Consider the following 21,608-nt stretch of genomic DNA (forward strand, 5'->3'; position numbering starts at 1 on the left):
CAAGCTGTACATATTTATCACTTAGGAGAAATTGCTAACATCCCCCTGCCACTAAGTAAATACAATTTCTCCTCACAGTAAGGATTTTTTAAAGCGAAATCAAGAAACCTACACTTAAAGCTTAGTTTTACTAATGATCAAACTAACGAGGCTGAAGCTAATTTTCAATTATCAGTAAAGAGAAAACGGTTGATTGACCGAGTCAAGAAAATGTCGATTAAATGTAGATTAATAGCATACGGAGTTATTTAAACATCTCTGAATCTAAACACAAGCATTTCAACTTACGATTAGTCACTTTCTCGAAAAGAATTTGCATAAATCAATTAATGGTGATCTCTGAATGCGTTTTCAAAGACGAATACGAAAAAAGGCCAATTTTATCTACCTTTGACTTTTAAGATGTAAGTGTGCTATCTATTGAACATTACATAAGATGAAAGTGCGGGTAAAAAGTGTTTGTACAGAGACCGCCTACTTACTTCAACTATTAAAATATGAGGTTGCTAAGGTTACTTATGACGTCGCTCTTGTGCATGTCTACATTCTTCTGTGATAAAGGGTCAGTGTAACCATCTGAGATATTAAACGTTTAGTTCAAGTTCAACTCCTAATTGGACCAAACTTGGAGGCACATGATGTCATTGTTAGTTCTTAGCCTTCCTGAGATGTTCTCTTGCTTTCAGTTGGCTGCGTTTCCTTTTCTGTGAAAGGAAATGAATTCGCAAAAATTTACACGTCACATTTAGCTCCAAACCAATGCTGCGTTGTAGAAGCAGGAGAAAACGAGCAGCGGTGATCCTGACTCATAAAAAGCTTGCTAAATTGTCCGAAATTTTTTTCACCGGGGACTCCACCTGGTTTTCCATCAAATTCACATCCCTCTTCTGTGCTATTGTAACTCCTTATGTGCCAGGACACATCTTCCTGCTGTTTTGTCAGGGCGGTGCAATCAGAACAATTGATTCCTCGGATATTGACATATTCGTACATCTTGCAGGTGTTCCAGGTACCAAAAATGCCATGACCTGCCAGCTTAGCGCGTGCGTAGTCCGTATACTGCAGACCATCCGTAGAAAAGTTACAAGTTGCTCTCAGATGCGTGGAGTGATTAGCAAGATACTGCATCTGTGATAAGGATAATCGGAACTCGTTCCAATTTACTTCCCCCACTTCAATATCAATCTCAACGTTTTTGCCAAACCCTGCAGAATTGAAGGCTTTTTTCTTGGAAAAGGAAAACGATTGTATTAACGTCCATACAAAGCCAGGTTCAGACTGCAAGTCACAGTAAACAGAAAACCGTTCATTGTCTGAATTTGAGATGTCGTATTTTCCTGACGTCGAGGCACCGTTCTTAGCTACGTCTTTGCAGCTTCTCGAATGTTTCATCTTCTCACACCGCTGACCAGAGTATGTATTGGGACAGGTACAGTTAAACCTGATGCTGTGAGTGTCACAAATCTCCTGACATACCCCTCCATTGAGACAAGGATTGGTGCGGCAGCATCTGTTGATGCAATGATGCTTCTCTGGCGCGTATTTATCTCCACCCTACAGAAACATTCAAAGGATGTTTTAGCTCACCATGCTCATAGAATTGGGTTGGCATGTGCGTTTTAGCAACCATCGACAAATCTCATCGGAAACGAATCAAATCGATAACAAACAGTGCGAGAAAAGTACGTGTGCCTACAACACATAGCGGGGCGCCAGAATGGAGATGAAATGTCCATCAAAATTAGAAATTGAAATGCAGTAATACAACAATGATTAAGTCAATGATGTCTTTATGAAATTTGTAGTCACATCTATTCTGCCGTTCCCTTCGCATTACAACACGGCCTGTGAGAGAAAAATTTGCGAGGAAGAGAATGAACCCAATCCTCTCTTAGCCAAATCAGTTTGTTTTAGTTTTGTCTAGATCAATCATATCGCAGAATGATCGGTATGCACAAAATTGTCTTTGGCCCGGACTGACATATAACACAACTGTTTTTTAAGGAGTACCGCAAAACTTGATCATGTAGAAATATTTATTTTATTTACGAACTTGAACATCTTGGGATATTTACTTTATTTAAGAAAGTTCAAAAATAAATGAATAAGGAATTAGATAAATAATCTTATCTCACCTTCACCGTGTAGCTTCTCACCAAATCATAATAATTTCCCCCTTGCCTCCATTTCATCGCCGCTGGCTCCATGTCTTTGTTAGCGTCGTTTAGCTCACAATTGTTTTCTTTGGAAAGAGGGAAATAGTTCATGGATACACACAGGCAGTCATCTTTGCACTTCAAGTGACACTGGATGGCGTTTGGGACTGTCAATCTTTCAAACACGTGACCCTCAAGAATTTGGTTACGGATGACATCGTCATCGATAGCAAAGTTGAAGTTTTGACAAGTTACTTTTTTCTGTGCCTCAGTGGAGAGGGTCAAATTGAATACAAACAGCACGACTTGGAGATATTGTACGATGCCCATAGCAATAGCAATACTAATGTGAAGAAAAAAAAGATACATGATTATTTCATCGGACAAGCATTGGGTAATCAAGGACGAAACATATAGATATTTGGGTCTCTTGCTTAAAAGCGACCTATATTGACGCATTTTTTTAAATTAACTACGAAATTGTTTTCCTTAAATCAAGAACCGTAACGTTTATCTTAATTGCGACGGAAAAAAAATAATCGTTAGCAGTAAAATTGCCAAAATTTTAGTCGTTAGCCGTAAGAGTGATTACCATATTGAGACTTTCTTCTGAGTCAGTAAACGTTTTGAAAGACTGTTAAGAGTGTATTCCTCTCGCTGTGAAGTCGATCTTCACTACAGAATCACTTATTTGCGGAATTTTTAAAAGAAGACCAAAGCCCAAACGAAATTGCTCCTCGACGATTTTTGTTGGGAATGCTCTACAAAAGGAGTCGTAAACGTTCCCTGCAGTTTAGCCTAAGCTGAACACAGTTTACAAATAACTGATTGTCAGCTCAAATGCTAAGCTGATTTCTCTTCATTGCCCAGGTTGCAATGGAGGGAGATATATTGGCAAATGGAACTGATATAAAAAAAAATACCAACCAGTAATTGCTGATTAAAAGTATGTCGGTTACAGTTAGTTGAGTGCAAATCTAAATGTTGAAGTATATGAAATCTCAGTGAAACAGCCGCTGCGATGAACTTTATCAAAGACTGACGTTAATGTATCAAATCGCCCAAGTTTAAGGAGTGTTTCTTGAAACGTAGAATTTCAAAAGTTTCGTGTGTGTCATATATTAAAAAAAGCGTTTTGAAAATAAGAGACGTCTCAGAACGTTTTGTGTTACAAAACCAAAAAAGGGAAACTCTACCCACCATCAGTTGTTAAAAGATCCTCTTTCAGCGATGTACTTATGAATCTCTGTGTTCTACAAAGTCAACTGTAAGAACGATTTGGAATGTATTATTCACACTTACATATTTAAAAAGGGTCCCATTTTATTTTTTTACCATAGGAGTATAGGATATAAAATATTAATGTAAGCTTTCCTTCCATCGATGAATGATAATATCTCGAGTTTCGCTACACCTATAAATTTCGCAACCGTATGGCTGGTTTCTTTTCCAGCTTTAATAAAAGGAATAGAATACAGACCAGTCAGCTAACAAACTCTGATCTTATGTTGCATCCGTAGACTGTAAAAACACATAAGTTCTGTCTGTAGAGCCAGTTAGTAATTATTTACCGAAGTGGAAAAAATTTATATATTGCAGTCAATAAACCAAAAAACTAGAAAAACTGAAATGAATTATTTACGTTCATAAGTGCAGCTTTAAAAGATGTTTTAAATAAGAATCGCAATGTTTTTCAAAATATGAAGACCCCCCGTCAAGTTCGACTTTCGAACGTGGCAGCCCTTCTGTCGCGGTGACTATTAATGTGTAATGTTCCGAAACTTTTTAATTTTTAAAATTAATGGTAAGAGGGCGTCAATTTTGGCCTCATTTTGCTAAGAGAACCGATATTTTGACGAGTTAAGAAGAAAAGCTACCTACATAAAAGAGCTTGAAAGCGAGGGGCAGAAATTTACTGTAGCCTTTTTTATTTGGTTTTCATGATAGGCATTCCACTTTTGACAGATTAGATCACTTCAGGATATTCGTCTGCCCAGTAAATTGAATAAAATAGACTAAACAACTTAAGTTTACCACATCTTTGGCACAGTGTAGCTCCTCACCTGATTATGGTAATTTCTTCCTTCTCTTAATTTCATCCCTAACGGCTTCATATCTTGATTGGCATCATTGAGCTCTCAGTTGCTTGATTTGAACCGAGGGAAATATAACTATATCAACAAGCAGTCATCCTTACATATCACATGTAACAAACGAATAGTAGCAAAATAAGGCGCATAGCTCCCCAATTATCTGTAATTGTCATAATTATCTACACAATTATCCCTTGGCCATGAATCAGAGTTTAACCAGGGAAAGCTGTTGAAGTTATTAAGGTGCCAGTTCGAGTTAACCCGAGGTGAATACACTAACATAATTGTTGCATCAGTTAACTGCTGCTTGGAAAAACCTAAGATAAGTTAACGCCCAGAACGCAAGCTTGCATGTGGAAATGGGCCCCCGAGGCTATTTTTCCGCCTTGTAATTGATAAGTGATGGAAAGTTTTACGTTCGTTACACACTCAACTTATCTATATTTTCAAGCAAGAACGAATAATTGACCCGGTTGTTATTTGTCCAACTTGTTTTAATCAACACAGTTTGCCGCGGACATTTCATTCGAAGTTTCAATGGCCCAACGATGTGTAAAGTTTCACTCTTAAATTTAAAAATTTGCATGAAAAAATGGTAAAATATCACAAAATCTTTCTCAAACGCTGACCCTTCTCTAGAAAGATGTTCAAATAAGAAACATAGATGATAACATTAGACACTTGTTATCATTGATACTCCTTCACATTATGTATATTTTGAACAAGAGCCGAATGATATGAATTATCCAAGAACGCATGCCATCCATTCACAGTTTAAAAGCGTCAACTAGAGAAGGAGAGATTAAGGTCAGACTTCACCATTGAGGAGTCTACTAGGGATCAAAACTAGAAGTAATAATAATAATAACGCTGAAATAGAATACAACCTGAAGCAATTTTACTGTTTCTCCAGGCATTATTGTTGATGTCTTTTTTTTTTTTTTCTGTAGTCATTCACCCCAGGCCTTAAAATGATCGTCTGTGCCAAACCGATAATAACCAGTACTTACCCGTTTGAAAAACTTCATGAAAAATAATCTTTATAAGGCAGAAATTCAACAGTGTGAATCAAACATCGTAATTTGTTATGGAAATTAGTGTAATGGGATCGTTTTGCAATGAAAAACCTTCACAAATGTTACGTGGTTAAATTGTTTGTTTTCGTTGCTTCTCTCTAACTTATTATGTAAGTATGCTTGATTTAGAGGCCAGAAATAATCGTAAATAGTTGAATTAGATCAATTTTTTGTCGGTGAGGGATGTAGCCACTTCATTAACAGAAAATGATAGAGACTGTGTCATTTTTTAGCTTTAAGGGGGCCTTCTGGTTGATAATTAGGAAAGTTTCAAAATTGTAGCGAAAACAATGGTTGTTTCCCCAACAAAAATTATAATTATCTTAGATAAGTTACCATTGTACATTCGAAGGCGGATAGCAACTTATTTTATCCTAAAAATACCAAAGAAATAATAAAATAACTTCCTATAACTTCAAGTTTTGACAAAAACAAAACGTACAAACTCACAATGACAAAGTAAAGATTTCGAAATCATCTAATAACTGAGTAATCCTTTATAGTTTCGTTATATGAAGTTTCCTTTATTTTCATAATATTCACAAGCAAACCTGTACACTAATGTTACACAAAACTGGACGGTCAAGCTTGGCTTGATAGTAATTAGCCAAAGAAGAAGGAGAAATTCGAAGTTTTTGTAATTAGATCAGTCTCAAAAGGAGCTTTCCTAAATGACAATTTTGGCTGAAGCCGGTTGGCGAGAAAGAGAGGGCATTTTTATTATTAAACTACTCTTCAAATCCTTCGACCTCTTAACAACAGATACAAAGCGAGCCGTTTTCGACTCCAAAGATGTAAAGATTTCTTTGTGCAAAAAAATGAAAGTGGACTTCTGTCATCTTGCTGACTCCTAAGGCGTATCTACAAGGCTGGAGAAAAGATCGGTTTTCGAGTTATATTACCACAAATGTCTCCTTCTCTCTAAATAAAAACAGCAAATTTGAGAGTATGTAAATTGATGAAACAGCATTCAGGCAATTAAATAAAATATGATGCTGCCCCTTCCAATGGCTATCAACTGCTCCTACTGATCCATCAAGTCGCATTCTCTCTCCTTGCTTTTTAAACTGTTAACGAACTAAGCACTATTAAGATCCATTCTTGTGTAGGCGGTGCAATCAGAACAGTTAATTCCACGGATGTTAATATAATCAAACAGTTTGCGGTCTCCACCCCAGTCACCGAGTATGTCCTGACCTGCCAGAACAGCGCATACGTAGTCCGTACACTGCAGGCCATCTGCAGGTAAGTTGCATGTTACTCTTAGATGTGTGAAGTGGTTTGAGAGAGACTGCATATGTAATAAGGAAAAGCGGTAAGAGTTCCAGTCCGGTTCATTGTTATTGTCATTTACAGGAAAATCCATACCAAACCCCATTATCCTTTTATGTGGCCTTATTGGCAAAGGATAACGACTGTATCAATGCCCATACAGAGCCAGATTCTGAAAAAACCACCAAATTTTAGCATGTACGAGAGCGTGTAATAGATTCAATATGCTTGAATCGTTGTTTTCCAGAATTCAAGGCCAGAAATTGCGTAGGTTTATGTTGCAGATTTTGAAGATTGTGAAATTGTATGGTTTTTAAAATTAAAATCTGCTATTTAACAATACTTTTAGGATATATATGAACACTTAAAACTGATATCAACTATTCAAAAAAACGGAGCAAAACGTAAGATAATGGATTTTTATCATGATAGCTCCCTTAGGATATAGGTAGGCCTTGCGCACGCGCCATGTTATGATAAAAATGTAAGTAAAAAAATAAATAAATAAGTTAACTCTATCAATAGCAAACGATTCTATCTCTCACCTTCACAGTGTAGCTTCTCACCAAATCATAATAATTTCCTCCTTGACTCCATTTCATTGCGGCTTGTTCCGCGTCTTTGTTAGCGTCGTTGAGCTCACAGTTATTTTCTTTGGACAGAGGGAAATAATTCATGGATACACACAGGTAGTCATCTTTGTACTTCACTTGACACTGGATGGCGCTGTGGACTGTCTATCTTTGAAACACGTGACCCTCAAGAATATGATTATGGACGACATCTTCATCAATAACAAACTTGAACTTTTAACAATTTACTGTTGGCCGCGCCTCTTTGGTGTGAGTAAGCTGAGATACTAGCAACATCACATGTAGATAGCGAAGAACACTCATGGTGGACCTTAAAAACGTACAAATTAGTTGGGTATCTTAACAATTATACTTAGACATTTAAAACTGAGTTCGTAGCAATCAGAGTACACGTAGGGAAAAGGTAAAAAATCATGAATAGGTACGTGATCGTATTATGGTAGAACGCAGTGTAAACAGCGCCTAAGACGTTCGGCAAGATCTTAATCAGCGCCTTAAAGAGTTCTCTTCTTTTGACGCGAAAGTGATTACATAATGCTTACTGACAAAGGGACCATCGTTCTCCGGGTCGAATATCTCGATGATAGATTAAATAACTGATATAAAAAAATTGGCTTAGATTGAAATGAGAATCTGAGGCACAGTGTGCATGGAGCTCCAGATATATTATGCTGTGTCGATAGTACAAAAAAGTGACTTTAAACATATCGAATAAGTCACGCCGGATGAGTTTTGTTTAATCAACGGGGTAGAAACAAATCACATGTTGTCTCTTCTCTTTAGCTGTGTTCTTTCTTTATGACTACATAACGAAAAAATGGCGTTAAATATTAATGATCGTCAATCTTAACTTGCACCAACTTCAGTCAATACATATCGATGAAAGTCTTCATTAAAAGTGCTCTACCAGAGAACACATGTCCCCGACTTGATTTTATCGAAGCAACGATTGATTGTCTCAGTTGCTTTCAAGACTACAATAGAAATTCATAGTTGTTATTTCACTGTTACCGCTAAAATGCAAAAATTAAATGCGAGTCTTAGTTAAAAGATTTCGTTGCAATGATTACTGACACATTTAGTTAAGCTTTGAAAACGAGAACTATTTTATATACATAGAGATTACTCCATGGAAAGTGCCTACGAACGATTTTTATTCACGAGTTGCAATACATCACAAAGAATGAACGAGTGAGCGCAGTGAACACACTTGAAAACATAGAAATGATGTCATTGTTTGTTCTTAGCCTTGCTCCAGCAGTTTCTCAGAGTCGTATTTTTTTGGCTGAGTTTCCTTTTCTAAAGAAGAAAATGAATCCACAAAAAATTTACAGGTCATATTTAGCTCCAAACTAGTGCTGGGTTGCAGAAGTAGTTAAGGACGAGCAGCAGTGATCCTGATCTATATCGTTGCAGCCATATTCTCCGAAATTGTTTTCCATGTTGATGAGTCCTCCTGGTCTTCCATCAAATTTACATCCCCTCTCAATGTTATTGTAACTCCTCATGTGCTAGGTGCCTCCTCTGACTTTTTCGATTTTTGGTTTGCCCTTCAATATGGTAAATACTTTCTACCTTTCTATCACTCAAAACAATTAAACTTCATAATAAGAAATGGAAGAGACCAGAAACAATGAAAAGAGTTCGCCATGAGTTGTTTTTCATCGAGAAAAATCGATCCTTACAGTTGGAAGTCAAAAATTGTAAACTTTCATAATAAGAAATGGAAGAGGCCAGAAACAATGAAAAGAGTTCGCCATGAGTTGTTTTTCATCGAAAAAAATCGATCCTTACAGTTGGAAGTCAAAAGTTGTTTTCCCCACAATTAGAAGGAAAGATATTGACCACGGTATTTTCGTAAGTTTCCAAGGAGGAGTTGAGTGTGATTCAGTTGACTAGCCCTTTTTTTCTTTTAATCCTCCACAGAAGTGACTTAATAGCTAAAAAAAAAAGGAGTTTTTTTTTTTTAACATTCGTGGGAGGATATATGTCGTTATGTGTCTTTTAATTATCTTTGGAGTAGTGATCACAAACAAAACGAGAAATTTCACAACAAGAAGCGGTAGAGATTAGAGACAGGCAAAGGAGATCGCCGGTTCCCTTTTAATCTTTAAACTGTGTTTCATTCAGAAAAATAGATACTTACAGCTGGGTGTCAAAACTCATTGTCTTACTATTGAAAGGAATGAAATAAACATAGTTTCCTTCGTTTCCACGGAGGAATTGACTTTGCTACAGTTAAAAGAGGCAGGTGAAAAATTAACATGAATTATGAATGATGGTCGATCCACCTCCAGCTCTATATTTTTTGGCTGAGCTCTCTATAAAGGGATTCACAAAAGCAAAGGTTCAAAAACTGAGAAACAGTCCAATTGGAAATTACCTCACTCAACCCTCCTTACTTTTGTATCCGCCACCTTTGATGATATTTCAACTGGGTTTCTTTTAAGTTATTTGTACATTAAGGGAGCTGAATGTTTGGAATGACTTTTCTAAGCAGTATTAGTATGCAAAGAGAAAAAATAGGAAAACAATTTAAGGAAACGGTACAGAAACACTAAAATTTAGTTTACACCACGCACAAAACTAGTGTCCCTGGTTGGCACAATGTCGTTTCTTAATAAGCGCTTCATCTTCATCCCTTGGGCGTTCATGCTGTTTTAGTATGAAAAAGTTTCGCTCGTAGCATAATTCTTCAAAATTTGCCGAACAAAGCGATGTTTACTGCCTAGTTGGATCTTTAAGATCGTTTCTTTCGTCTGCGGACAAATTTGGCCCCATTTTCCTCTCACAGTCGGGATCGTTCGGGAACTGAAACATTCTATGGCTGGTGCCGAAACGATCTATTCTGACAACGTTGCTGGTCAGGGGCACCAGCAACACAGTATCCCCCTCGTTGCCGCGTATCTTTCATACTATTCGTCATACTGAATTCGATGTTATGTTACCAAAGTGACGTCAGCGGTTTTTTGTCAAATTCGAATACTCAAGATCGTAACATTACGATGAGCAACAATCGTTCACAACTAATATGATAATATAATAAAATGATGTCTCACATTATGTACAACAATCCTGAATGACCTTTACACTTCACCGGTACTTCTCTTCACAAACACCTGCTCCAACTACTATACCTACTTCATCTCCTACATTTTGAATATTTCAAAAATTGTTTTATGAACAAATGTGCAATGTTATAAAGTAAGCAGTGATCCTAATGAAGCACTTAAGTACCTTAGTCTTTGTGAAAGAAAGGCTGTTGAGGTTTTCTAACAGTTATGTATCGAGTCGCTAATATTAAAATCAAGCAAAACTATGCATATTTCCCTCTTAGGAGAAATTCTTGACATCTCCCTGCCACTTAGTAAATACCATTTCGAGGGAGGGTTCTCCTTACAGTACGGACTATTTAAGGCGAGAACAATAAACCTAAACTTAAAGCTTGGTTTTACTAAAAATCAAACTAGCGAAGCCGAAGATAATTTTTAATTATTAGTTTAGAGAAAACGGTTGATTGACCAAGTCAAGAAAATGTCGCCCTACGGCGAGTAAACATGTCATAATTAGATTCAAGAAATGTTAAAACTCTTAACAAACCGCTATGCCCTGCTTACGCTATTAATTTAATATCCCCGGGTCTAAACACAATCATTTCAACTTACGATTAGTCGCTTGCTTGAAAACAATTTGCTTAAATCAACTTATGGTGAGCTCTGAATGCGTTTTCAAAGACGAATATGAAAAAAGGCCAATTTGATCAACCTTCGACTTTTAACTTTAGATGTAAGTGACTGAACTATCTATTAAACATCACATGAAAGATGAAAGTGCAGGTGAAAGGTGTATGTAAAGACACCACTTGCTTACTTCAAGTATTAAAATATGGAGGTTTTTTTTGACGTCGCCCTTGTGCATGTCTACATTTCTCTCTGATAAAGAGTCAGTGTAAGTATCTGAAATATTAAACGTTTAGTTCAAATTCAAGTCCTAGGGTGGACCAGACTTGGAGGCACATGATTTCATTGTTAGTTCTTAGCATTGCTCTGATGTTTTCTTGCTTTCAGTTGACTTCGTTTTCTTTTCTGTGAAAGGAAATGAATTCCAAAAAGTTACACGTCACATTTAGCTCCAAACCAATGCTGCGTTGTAGAAGCAGGAGAAAACGAGCAGCGGTGATCCTGACTCATATAAAGCTTGCTAAATTGTCCGAAATTTTTTTCAGCGGGGACTCCACCTGGTTTTCCATCAAATTCACATCCCTCTTCTGTGCTATTGTAACTCCTTATGTGCCAGGACACATCTTCCTGCTGTTTTGTCAGGGCGGTGCAATCAGAACAATTGATTCCTCGGATCGATATTGACATATTCGTACATCTTGCAGGTGTTCCAGGTACCAAAAATGTCCTGACCTGCCAGCTTAGCGCGTGCGTAGTCCGTATACTGCAGACCATCCGTAAAAAAGTTACAAGTTGCTCTCAGATGCGTGGAGTGATTAGCAAGATACTGCATCTGTGATAAGGATAATCGGAACTCGTTCCAATTTACTTCCCCCTCTTCAATATCAATCTCAACGTTTTTGCCAAACCCTGCAGAATGGAAGGCTTTTTTCTTGGAAAAGGAAAACGATTGTATTAACGTCCATACAAAGCCAGGTTCAGACTGCAAGTCACAGTAAACAGAAAACCGTTCATTGTCTGAATCTGAGATGTCGTATTTTCCTGACGTCGAGGCACCGTTCTTAGCTACGTCTTTGCAGCTTCTCGAATGTTTCATCTTCTCACACCGCTGACCAGAGTATGTATTGGGACAGGTACAGTTAAACCTGATGCTGTGAGTGTCACAAATCTCCTGACATACCCCTCCATTGAGACAAGGATTGGTGCGGCAGCATCTGTTGATGCAATGATGCTTCTCTGGCGCGTATTTATCTCCACCCTACAGCAACATTCAAAGGATGTTTTAGCTCACCATGCTCATAGAATTGGGTTGGCATGTGCGTTTTAGCAACCATCGACAAATCTCATCAGAAACGAATCAAATCCATAACAAACAGTGCGAGAAAAGTACGTGTGCCTACAACATATAGCGGGGCGCCAGAATGGAGATGAAATGTCCATCAAAATTAGATTTGAAATGCAGTAATACAACAATGATTAAGTCAATGATGTCTTTATGAAATTTGTAGTCACATCTGTTCTGCCGTTCCCTTCGCATTACAACACGGCCTTTAAGAGAAAAATTTGCGAGGAAGAGAATGAACCCAATCCTCTCTTAGCCAAATGATTTTGTTTTAGTTTTGTCTAGATCAATCATATTGCAGACAAAACGGCATGCACAAAATTGTCTTTGGCCTGGACTGACATATAATACACCTGTTTTTTAAGGAGTAAAGAAAAACTTGATCACGTGGAAATATTTATTTTATTTACGAACTTGAATATCTTGGGACATTTACTTTGTTTAAGAAAGTTCATAAATAAATGAATAAAGAATTAGATAAATAATCTTATCTCACCTTCACCGTGTAGCTTCTCACCAAATCATAATAATTTCCCCCTTGCCTCCATTTCATCGCCGCTGGCTCCATGTCTTTGTTAGCGTCGTTGAGCTCACAATTGTTTTCTTCGGACAGAGGGAAATAATTCATGGATGCACACAAGCAGTCATCTTTGCACTTCAAGTGACACTGGATGGCGTTTGCGGGACTGTCAATCTTTCAAACACGTGACCCTCAAGAATTTGGTTATGGATGACATAGGGATCGATAGCAAACTTAAAGTTTTGACAAGTAACTTTTTCCTGTGCCTCAGTGGAGAGGGTCAAACTGAATACAAACAGCACGACTTGGAGATATTGTACGATGCCCATAGCAATAGCACTATTGATGTGAAGAAAAAAATATACATGATTATTTAATCTGGGGTAATCTGGAACGAGATAAATAGATATTTGGGTTTCTTGCTTAAAAGCGACCAACATTGATGGATTTTTCAAAATTAAGTATGAAATTATTTTCCTTAAAGCATGAACCGTAACATTTATCTTAATTGCAACGGAAAGAAAATAATCGTTAGCAGTAAAATTGCCAAAATTTTAGTCGTTAGCCGTAAGAGCCATTACCATATTGAGACCTTCTGAGTCAGTAAACGTTTTGAAAGACTTAAAAGAATTAATTCGTCTCGCTGGGAAGTCGCTCTTCACTACAGAATCACTTATTTGCGGAATTTTGAAAAGGAGACCGGGCAAACATTCAAGCCCAAACGAAATTGCTCCTCGACGGTTTCTGTTAGGAATACTCTTCAAAAGGAACAGTAAACGTTCCCTGCAGTTTAGCCTAAGCTGAACACAGTTTATAAAGAATTGATTGTCAGCTCAAATGCTAAGCTGATTTCTCTTCATTGCTCAGGTTGAAATGGAGGGAGATATATTTGCCAATGGAACTGATATAAAAAAAATACACGAACCAGTAATTGCTGATTAAAAGTATTTCGGTCCCAGTTGGTTGAATACAAAGCTCAATGTCTAAGTATATCAAATCTCAGTGAAACAGCCGCTGCGATGAGCCAAAATTTTAATCGTTAGCCGTAAGAGCCATTACCATGTTGGGACCTTCTAAGTCAGTAAACGTTTTAGAAGACAGTAATCGTTAGCCGTTGTCTCGCTGTACAGAATCACCAATCTGCCGTAATCCGAAAATATGTTAGACAAAAACTTAAGCACAAAAGAAATTGCTCCTGAACAGTTTATGTTAGGAATGCTTCACAAAATAAGCTGTAAAAATGCACGGCAGTTTAGCTTAAGCTAAACACTCAGTTTAAATACCAAGCTGATTTCTCTTCACCGCGTAGGTTGCAATAAAGGGAGATATTCTGGACTATTCAGTCTTGATTTCATTTTAAGATTGGCAAATGGAATTGATATGAAAAATAAACGAACCAGTTTCAATTGCTCTACTGCAGTAATTGCCGATTAAAAGTATGTCGGTTACAATTAGTTGAATGCAAAGCTAAGGCCGAAGTATGTCAAATCTCAGGTAAACAGCAGCTGCGATGAACGTTATCAAAAAGTGTTTCATGATAGCATGTTTCTGTTTGACGTTCATGTATTAAAAAAAATCGCCTAAGTTTGAGGAGTTTTTCTTGAAATGTAAAACTTTCAAGACTTTCGTGTGTGACCGTTAATTAAGAAAAAGCGTTTGAAATTAAGGAGAGATGTCAGAAGGTTTTGTGTTACAAAACCACAAAAAGAGAAACTCTACCTACCATCAATTGTTAAAAGATCCTTTTTAAACAATGCACTTGATGAGTATGTATCCTCGACGGAATATTCTCTAAGAATGATTTGCAATGAATTTTTCTTACATTAATATTTAAAGCGGATCGCAATTTACGGTTTACCACAATATTTGAAACATTGATGAACGTATTAATGTAAGCTTTCTTTCCATCGGCGAATGAAAATATGTCAAGTCTTGCCACACCTGCTAACGGCTCAAACTTATGGCTGGTTTCTTTTCTAGTTTTAAGAAAAAGTATCAAGTACACACCAGTCGGCTACAAATCAAACAAACCTAACAAACTCTTATAATATCCGTAGACTTAAAAAAGCACTTAAACTTGAGTAAGCAAAATAACCATTTATACTCACTGGAAAGTTCTCTCTGTAGGGGCAGTTAATAATTATTTACCAAAGTAGAGGTGGATATTGATGGAGATTATCTCTATCATTTTCACCGACACTCACCCCAGGTAAACAATTATTTTGGTATATGCCTGACAGAAAAAAAAACAAAGTTATTTATTTCAGTCAATAAACTGAAGAGGAGTCTGAAATTAAACTCTCGACGTGATATTTGTCTCTACGGCTGAGTGGAGCTGATTTATCACTTCATAGCTAGCCAATCAACGTGTACGAAAAGCACTATTTACCCGTGTGGGGAAAACCAAAATGAATTACTTACGTTCATGACTACAGCCTTATAGGATGTTTTAAAAGAGAATCGCAATGTTTTTCAAAATATTATGAGCTCTCGTCGTGTTCCATTGGGGAACATTTAGCAACCCTTTGTTTCGGTGACTATTGATGTTAAATGTTTCCAAAATTGTAATTTTTGAGCTAAATTTTGAATTGGTCGATTTCAGCTCCGTTTTTCGAAGAAAAATAAATTTTGAGCCTTATTCGGAGAAATGAAGAGCGTATTCTTTTTTTTACAAGTAACGAAGAAGAACTACGTACATAAACGTGCTGGAAATTAAAAGCCTAGAATTTACTATAGCCTGTTTTATTTGGTTTTAATTATAAAATAGATACTGTTTTTTATAGAGTAGGTCACTTCAGGATACTATTCGAATAACTAAATGTGTTATTAATAAACTTTGGTCCACACTAAACAAATCAAGGTAACTGTACAAAACATGGTGTTCTTCGAAGAAATATCCCTATGCAAGCCACCTTTACAAAGACCGAGCAAAAGTTTACATAAATGCAAAGCTAGATATTCGTAATATTATGAAAATATGTTCATCTTGTATGGGTTTTTGTTTTTATGGCATTTGAAGTTCTTCAAATGCAGACTGTACTGTTGTGCCTATATTATTGAAATGCCAGCTGCCGTGTTCCCACAGAAATCAAAACAAACTGCGCCTCGTAACTTAAAAGACATTGAGGTAAATTTTCAAATAACCAAGATTCATGCAGCAATTGCCTAGAGACACACAGGTGAAAATGAGGTTTTGAAAGACTCACCGGGGAAAAACAAGGCTAAAAACCTTTTCGAAGAAATGCTTGCTAATAATTGTTCAAATTTTGCTGTTGGTTGGCCTCATTCTTTTTCTCTGGTTTTTAGCGTCTACTTTTTGCCTTCTGAGGTATAATCATGATGCAGTAAATAACTTTTAATCGATACAAGGCAAATGCACCCTAAATTAAATAAGAGAAAATATATTCATTAATAGGTAGCCATTCCATGCAGTATTCGTCTTGGGAATAATACTTCCGTTCGAGAGACTGTCTATTCATTGTATTGTAAGTGAATTTGACATTTCCTACGGCCTGGACAAGGAGCCTCCTTCTCCATCCCATAATGTTCTTTTGCTATTTATCAAAACTTTTCCTCTCAATTTTTAAATTTTTACGGATAAATGGAAATGTCGTGGATTTGCCAAAACCTAGAACTTCATCCGAACTTCATAAGCTATTATCACTTTTCATTTCAGCTTTTGAAACATGTATGGGTAGCACATGCCTCGGAATGAAAAATTTACATATTTATTTCTAGCATCCGTTAATATTAAAAACACGCAAATATGATCAAGAAGACTATCTCTTGAAATCAAATGGAACGTGGTGCGTTCAGGGGAAGTTAATGGTAACCAAACCAACTTTATTGTCTGGTCTGAGAAAATTAAACATTTATGTTCATAAGTGGAGTGGAAAAAGAATCTCCTGATAAACCCCTCCATTGAGACAAGGATTAGAGAGGCAGCATCTATTAACATAGCAATCCTCTTTCGCGCTGAATTTATCTCCATCCTACAGGAATATAACAGGTTGCTCACATAACTTTTTTAGAAACTGTTTTGAAGGAGTACTGGAACACTTGAACAGCCTGGGATACAGCTTTGACAAAAACAAAACGAACAGACCCACAATAGGAGAGTAAAAATTTCTAACTCATTTATTAACTGAGGGTTGTCCAATACACCCAAACCGCTGCGAATCGTCAAACCGGAAATCGATTCGCGGCTAAGTGGTGTTGGGATACCGGAGTTCTGAGAAACCATCTCTCAAAACATGGAAACGCATACCGGAGGTCAATCTGTAAGAGACTTAGAAAATATTCCGAAAGTGTCTGCGATAGGGGGTTGAAGATGTTGTCGAATCGACTCGAATCGAACGACCCGTCATACCAGATGTCGGTTTGCAAGACACTTGGAAACGCATACCGGAAGTCAATTTGTAAGAGACTTAGAAAATATTCCGCAAGTGTCTGTGAAGGGGGGGGGGGGGGTTGTCGATGTTGTCAAATCGACACGATTCAACTTGATTCGAACGACTCGCCACCACAAATGACGACCCGTCATACTGGATGTAATTTGCATCCGGTATGACGGATTGTCATTTGCTGTGACGAGTCGTTCGATTTGAGTCGAATCGTGTCGAATCGTCAACATTTGCTACACTGTATAGTTTATAATATTCTGACGATAGACTTCCGGTCGTCTCAAGTCGGTTGGCGAGAAAGAGAGAGCATTTTTATGATTAAACCTCTTTTCAAATCCTTCGACCAGGTACATGGTGGACTCGTCCTCTAAACAACAGATACAAAGTGAGCCGTTTTCGACTCCAAAGATGTAAATATTTCTTTGTGCAAAAATATGAAAGTGGACTTCTATCATCCTGCTGACTCCTGAGATGTATTTACAAGGCTGAAGAAGAGAGGTTTTCGAGTCATTTAACTGCAGATGTCTCTTTCGCCCTCAATACAAATATCAAACTAGTATCTGAGATCACGAAAATTGATGAAACAGCATTCAGGCGATTAAATGAAATGTGATGCTGCCCCTTCCTATAGTTATCAAGTTGTCTACAAACAAACTTAGTGCAACTATGCAATTCAGTCTTCGTCTTAAGCTATGCAGCCTAGTTGCATAGCAACTAAGACCCCAGTTGGTCTATAACCTTGGTTGTTCTAACCCCTGAAGATAATATATTTAAATTTTTTTTAGCCTTTTAGTTGAATTTAGGATCATGTTATCAATTGCATGTGTATGTTACAGATATAAGTTTATATAAAGGTTCGTAAGGCGTATTTGAACATATTCGTATGATAGCTTACGCATACAAACCATGAATCATTACTTAACTACTACTACAGAGCAATTTTGTTCCTGTTTTCAAAAGGGAGCCAAGATTGCATTAGTTTTGCATTTTGGTATAAAGAATTCGGGCTAATCTCCTACCTAAGCAATGCATAGCTAAAGACAGTCTCAGATTACAACGGTTTGCTTGTTTCTCTTTGATTTCTTAATAGTTCCTGTGATATCATATTTTGTTCTGATTAGCTGTCTATATTGTTTCGGTTTGACAATACTCGTTGAAAAATCGTTCTATCAACGTCATACAATCAAACATCTTATAGGAAGCGGCTGTAACGAGACTCAAAATCAACTTCTTCGATTTCAAAAAAAAGGTTTCCGAGAAACCAAAGGCCTATGTTGATAAAAATAAAACAAATTAAAAAGCAATCACAACCAATAAAAGACAGAATCCTTAAAGAGAAGAAAAAAAAACCTTATCTATTACTCAGAACTCATTCTAGTTTTAGCAGATTATTGGAACTTAGAATAAACTATTCATGTTTAACCCCAAACCAGTATTGCGTTGTAGAAGGATCCGAAGAGGAGCAGCGGTGATTCGTATTTATTGCTCCGGAACGATACCGTCCAAAATTATTTTCGTTGTCAACTGCTCCTGGTGACCCATCAAAATCGCATCCGTTTTCCTTGCTTTTGAAACTGTTCACGAACCAAGCACCATTAAGATCCATTCTCGTGTAGGCGGTGCAACCAGAACAGTTAATTCCACGGATGTTAATATACTCAAACAGTATGCAATTTCCACCCCAGTCACCGAATATGTCATGACCTGCCAGAACTGCGCGTGCGTAGTCCGTATACTGCAGGCCATCTGCAGGTAAGTTGCATGTTACTCTCAGATGTGTGGAGTGATTTGAGAGAGACTGCATATGTGATAAGGAAAGGCGGTAAGAGTTCCATTCCGGTTCATTGTTATTGTAATTCACAGGAAAATCCGTGCCAAACCCCTTATCCTTATACGTGGCCTTATTGGCAAAGGATAACGACTGTATCAGTGCCCATACAAAGCCAGGTTCTGACTGCAAGTCACAGTAAACAGAAAACGGTTTATTGGCTGAATCAAAAATATTGTATTTTCCTGATTGTGAGGCTCCGTTGTCAGCGATGTCTTTGCAGTTTCTTGGATGTGTAGTGTGACCACAACGCTTACCGGTGTATTTGTAAGAACAGGTGCAGTTAAACCTGGGGCTGCGATTGTCACAAATCTCCTGACATACCCCCCCGTTGAGGCAGGGATTCTGGTTGCAGCATCTATTAACGCAGCGATGTATCCCTGGAATGTAGCTTCCTCCACCCTAATTGAAAATGAACCTTTTTTCCCTCAAACTATTCCTTGCTTAAGGTAAAGTCAAGTGGCGCAGATATTCGGAAATAAATATATGGGAGGGGGGACGTACAAAAAAGAATTGGTCCTAGCTTGCGTATATCAAATTATGGATGCACGCGGGAACTAAGTTTTAAGAGCACGAGAGAAGCGTAAGGGTTGCTTGAGTGCTCTTCAAACTCCCAAGTGCATCCAAAACTCGAGGTATGGTTAAAGCGTAAACAAATTTCGTTATAACATTGCATGCAAGTTGTGCTCGAAAAACAAGAGTTCATTACAACTTTGTCTGACTAACTTTGTAATCGTTTTCTACCCAAAAACTATGAATAAATGACAAGGTAAAAATGACCAAGAAATATTTTGAGACCAAATCTTTATTCAAAGAATTGTAAATTTTCTGCTCAAAAGTAGAAACGAACGAATTTCTTGCATTCAACATGCTTCAATCGTTGTTTACTAGAATTCAACGCCAGAAATTTGCGCATGTTTCTGTTAGAGATTTTGAAAATTCTGAAATTGTACGGTTTTAAAATTAAAATCTGCTATTTAACAATACTTTTAGGATATATCAACACTTACAACTGATATCAACCGTTCAAAACACGAAGTAAAAGCCTTTAAATTTCTCGCATTTACGAGATACGTGTGGTAGATTTACGCTGCTTGAGATGCCGCTGTTTACTAAAATTTACTACCCGGAAATTGCTCAGCTTTGAACTAAAAACTCTGAAAATCGTACGATTTCTAAAACAAAATATTCCATTGAACAAAACTTTGGTACATGTCAATGCTTCACAATAATATTTTCCGCTCTAAAGAAGAGTCCCCAGCGTCGCAAAGTCTCAGTTGAAGTCAGAAAACTCAGTTCTATTTCCAGCCATAATTCTCATCGCGTTTGTAAATAAAATATTGTCAACTCTGAAACTAATTACGTCGCTCGAAGAGCTACTTGCTCATTGTTTTTTTCGAAACGAGTCTTATTCAGCATATTTTAATTTCTTTTTGAGCTACAAAGGTCTATCTCAATCGGGATAGAACGGAAAAACAATCTTCAGTGATAGTTTTGAATTCTCAGGGCTAAACTAGACGGGATTTTTAGCCGAAGTGAAACTTCACACTTCATGTTATGGATGCAATGACGAGCACTAGATATACATTAAGTATTTTGTTATATAATTAGACTTTCCATCAGACAATCATTTGGCAAAAACATGCTGTTGTATTCGGCGCGCGGGCAACAACTGCGCAATTGTATCCCGGTCGGGATACATTTGAATTTTATCAGGGGCATGTGACTAAGAATTAACCAATTACAGTCCTCGTTTGTTGAGTGAAAGTCTAGGTAGATAACAAGGATTTTTATTACGGTACCTCCCTTAGGATATAGGTAGGCCTTGCACGCGTGCTATGTTGTGATAAAAACGTAAGTGAGAAGAAAAACTAAGACAATTCTATCAACAACAAACGATTCTATCTCCCACCTTCACCGTGTAGCTTCTCATCAAATCATAATAATTTCCTCTTTCACTCCATTTCATCGCCGCTGGCTCCATGTCTTTGTTAGCATCGTTGAGCTCGCAGTTATTTTCTTTGGACAGAGGGAAATAATTCATGGATACACACAGGCAGTCATCTTTGCACTTCATGTGACACTGGGTGGTGCTGTGGACTGTCAATCTTTGGAAGACGTGACCCTCAAGAATGTGATTATAGACGACATCCTCGTCGATAACAAACTTGAAGTTTTGACAACTTACTGTTGGCTGCGCCTCTTTGGTGTGAGTGAGCTGAGATATCAACAACATCGCATGTAGATAGCGAAGAACACTCATGGTGAACCTTAGAAACGTACAAATGAGATGGATATCTTCATTCCATAATTATACCGAGGCATTTAAAATTTAGTAAGTAGCAGGCGGAGTCTACTAAGAAAAAAAGGCAAAAAATAGTGAATAGGTATGTGATCGTACTATGGTGTAAACGCGACTCGACCTCAGGTTACGATCAAGATCTTAACAAGCGCCTTAAAGCTGTCTCTTCTTTTGACGCGAAAGCGATTAGGTAATGCTTATTGAGAAAGGGAGCATCGTTCTCCGGGATCGAATATCTCGGTGACTGATTAAGTAACTAATATTGAAAATTAGCCGAAATTGAAATGAGAATCTGAGGTACAGTGTGCATGGCGCACTAGATATATTTTGCTGTGTCGATAGT

At 37.4% G+C, this 21,608-nt stretch overlaps 2 protein-coding genes across 2 annotated transcripts; both read right to left on the reverse strand.

Annotated features, from left to right (window-relative positions):
• Positions 1-732: 732 nt before the first annotated feature.
• On the reverse strand, positions 733-2,486 carry LOC149042916 (uncharacterized). The gene is made up of 2 exons (XM_089213198.1): positions 2,136-2,486; positions 733-1,554 (listed from the first exon to the last, which is right to left on the reverse strand). Exons 1-2 carry the CDS (start codon positions 2,484-2,486, stop codon positions 733-735), a joined length of 1,173 nt encoding a protein of 390 aa, XP_089069324.1.
• Positions 2,487-18,188: 15,702 nt separating this feature from the next.
• On the reverse strand, positions 18,189-21,476 carry LOC149042917 (uncharacterized). The gene is made up of 2 exons (XM_089211642.1): positions 20,876-21,476; positions 18,189-19,365 (listed from the first exon to the last, which is right to left on the reverse strand). The coding sequence occupies exons 1-2, from the start codon at positions 21,224-21,226 to the stop codon at positions 18,544-18,546; spliced, it is 1,173 nt and encodes a 390-aa protein (XP_089067768.1). The 5' UTR covers positions 21,227-21,476; the 3' UTR covers positions 18,189-18,543.
• Positions 21,477-21,608: the final 132 nt, after the last annotated feature.

Source organism: Pocillopora damicornis, chromosome 7 (genome assembly GCF_964200805.1).
Source record: "Pocillopora damicornis chromosome 7, jaPocDami1.2, whole genome shotgun sequence".
In the NCBI taxonomy this organism is placed as follows: Eukaryota; Metazoa; Cnidaria; class Anthozoa; order Scleractinia; family Pocilloporidae; genus Pocillopora; species Pocillopora damicornis.

Coding starts and splice junctions, on each gene's coding strand:
- LOC149042917 (XM_089211642.1), bottom strand. CDS start 21,226: ATGAGTGTTCTTCGCTATCTACATGCGATGTTGTTGATATCTCAGCTC. Junction 19,366..20,875: donor TGAGAAGCTACACGGTGAAG/GTGGGAGATAGA, acceptor ATTTTCAATTAG/GGTGGAGGAAGCTACATTCC.
- LOC149042916 (XM_089213198.1), bottom strand. CDS start 2,486: ATGGGCATCGTACAATATCTCCAAGTCGTGCTGTTTGTATTCAATTTG. Junction 1,555..2,135: donor TGAGAAGCTACACGGTGAAG/GTGAGATAAGAT, acceptor ATGTTTCTGTAG/GGTGGAGATAAATACGCGCC.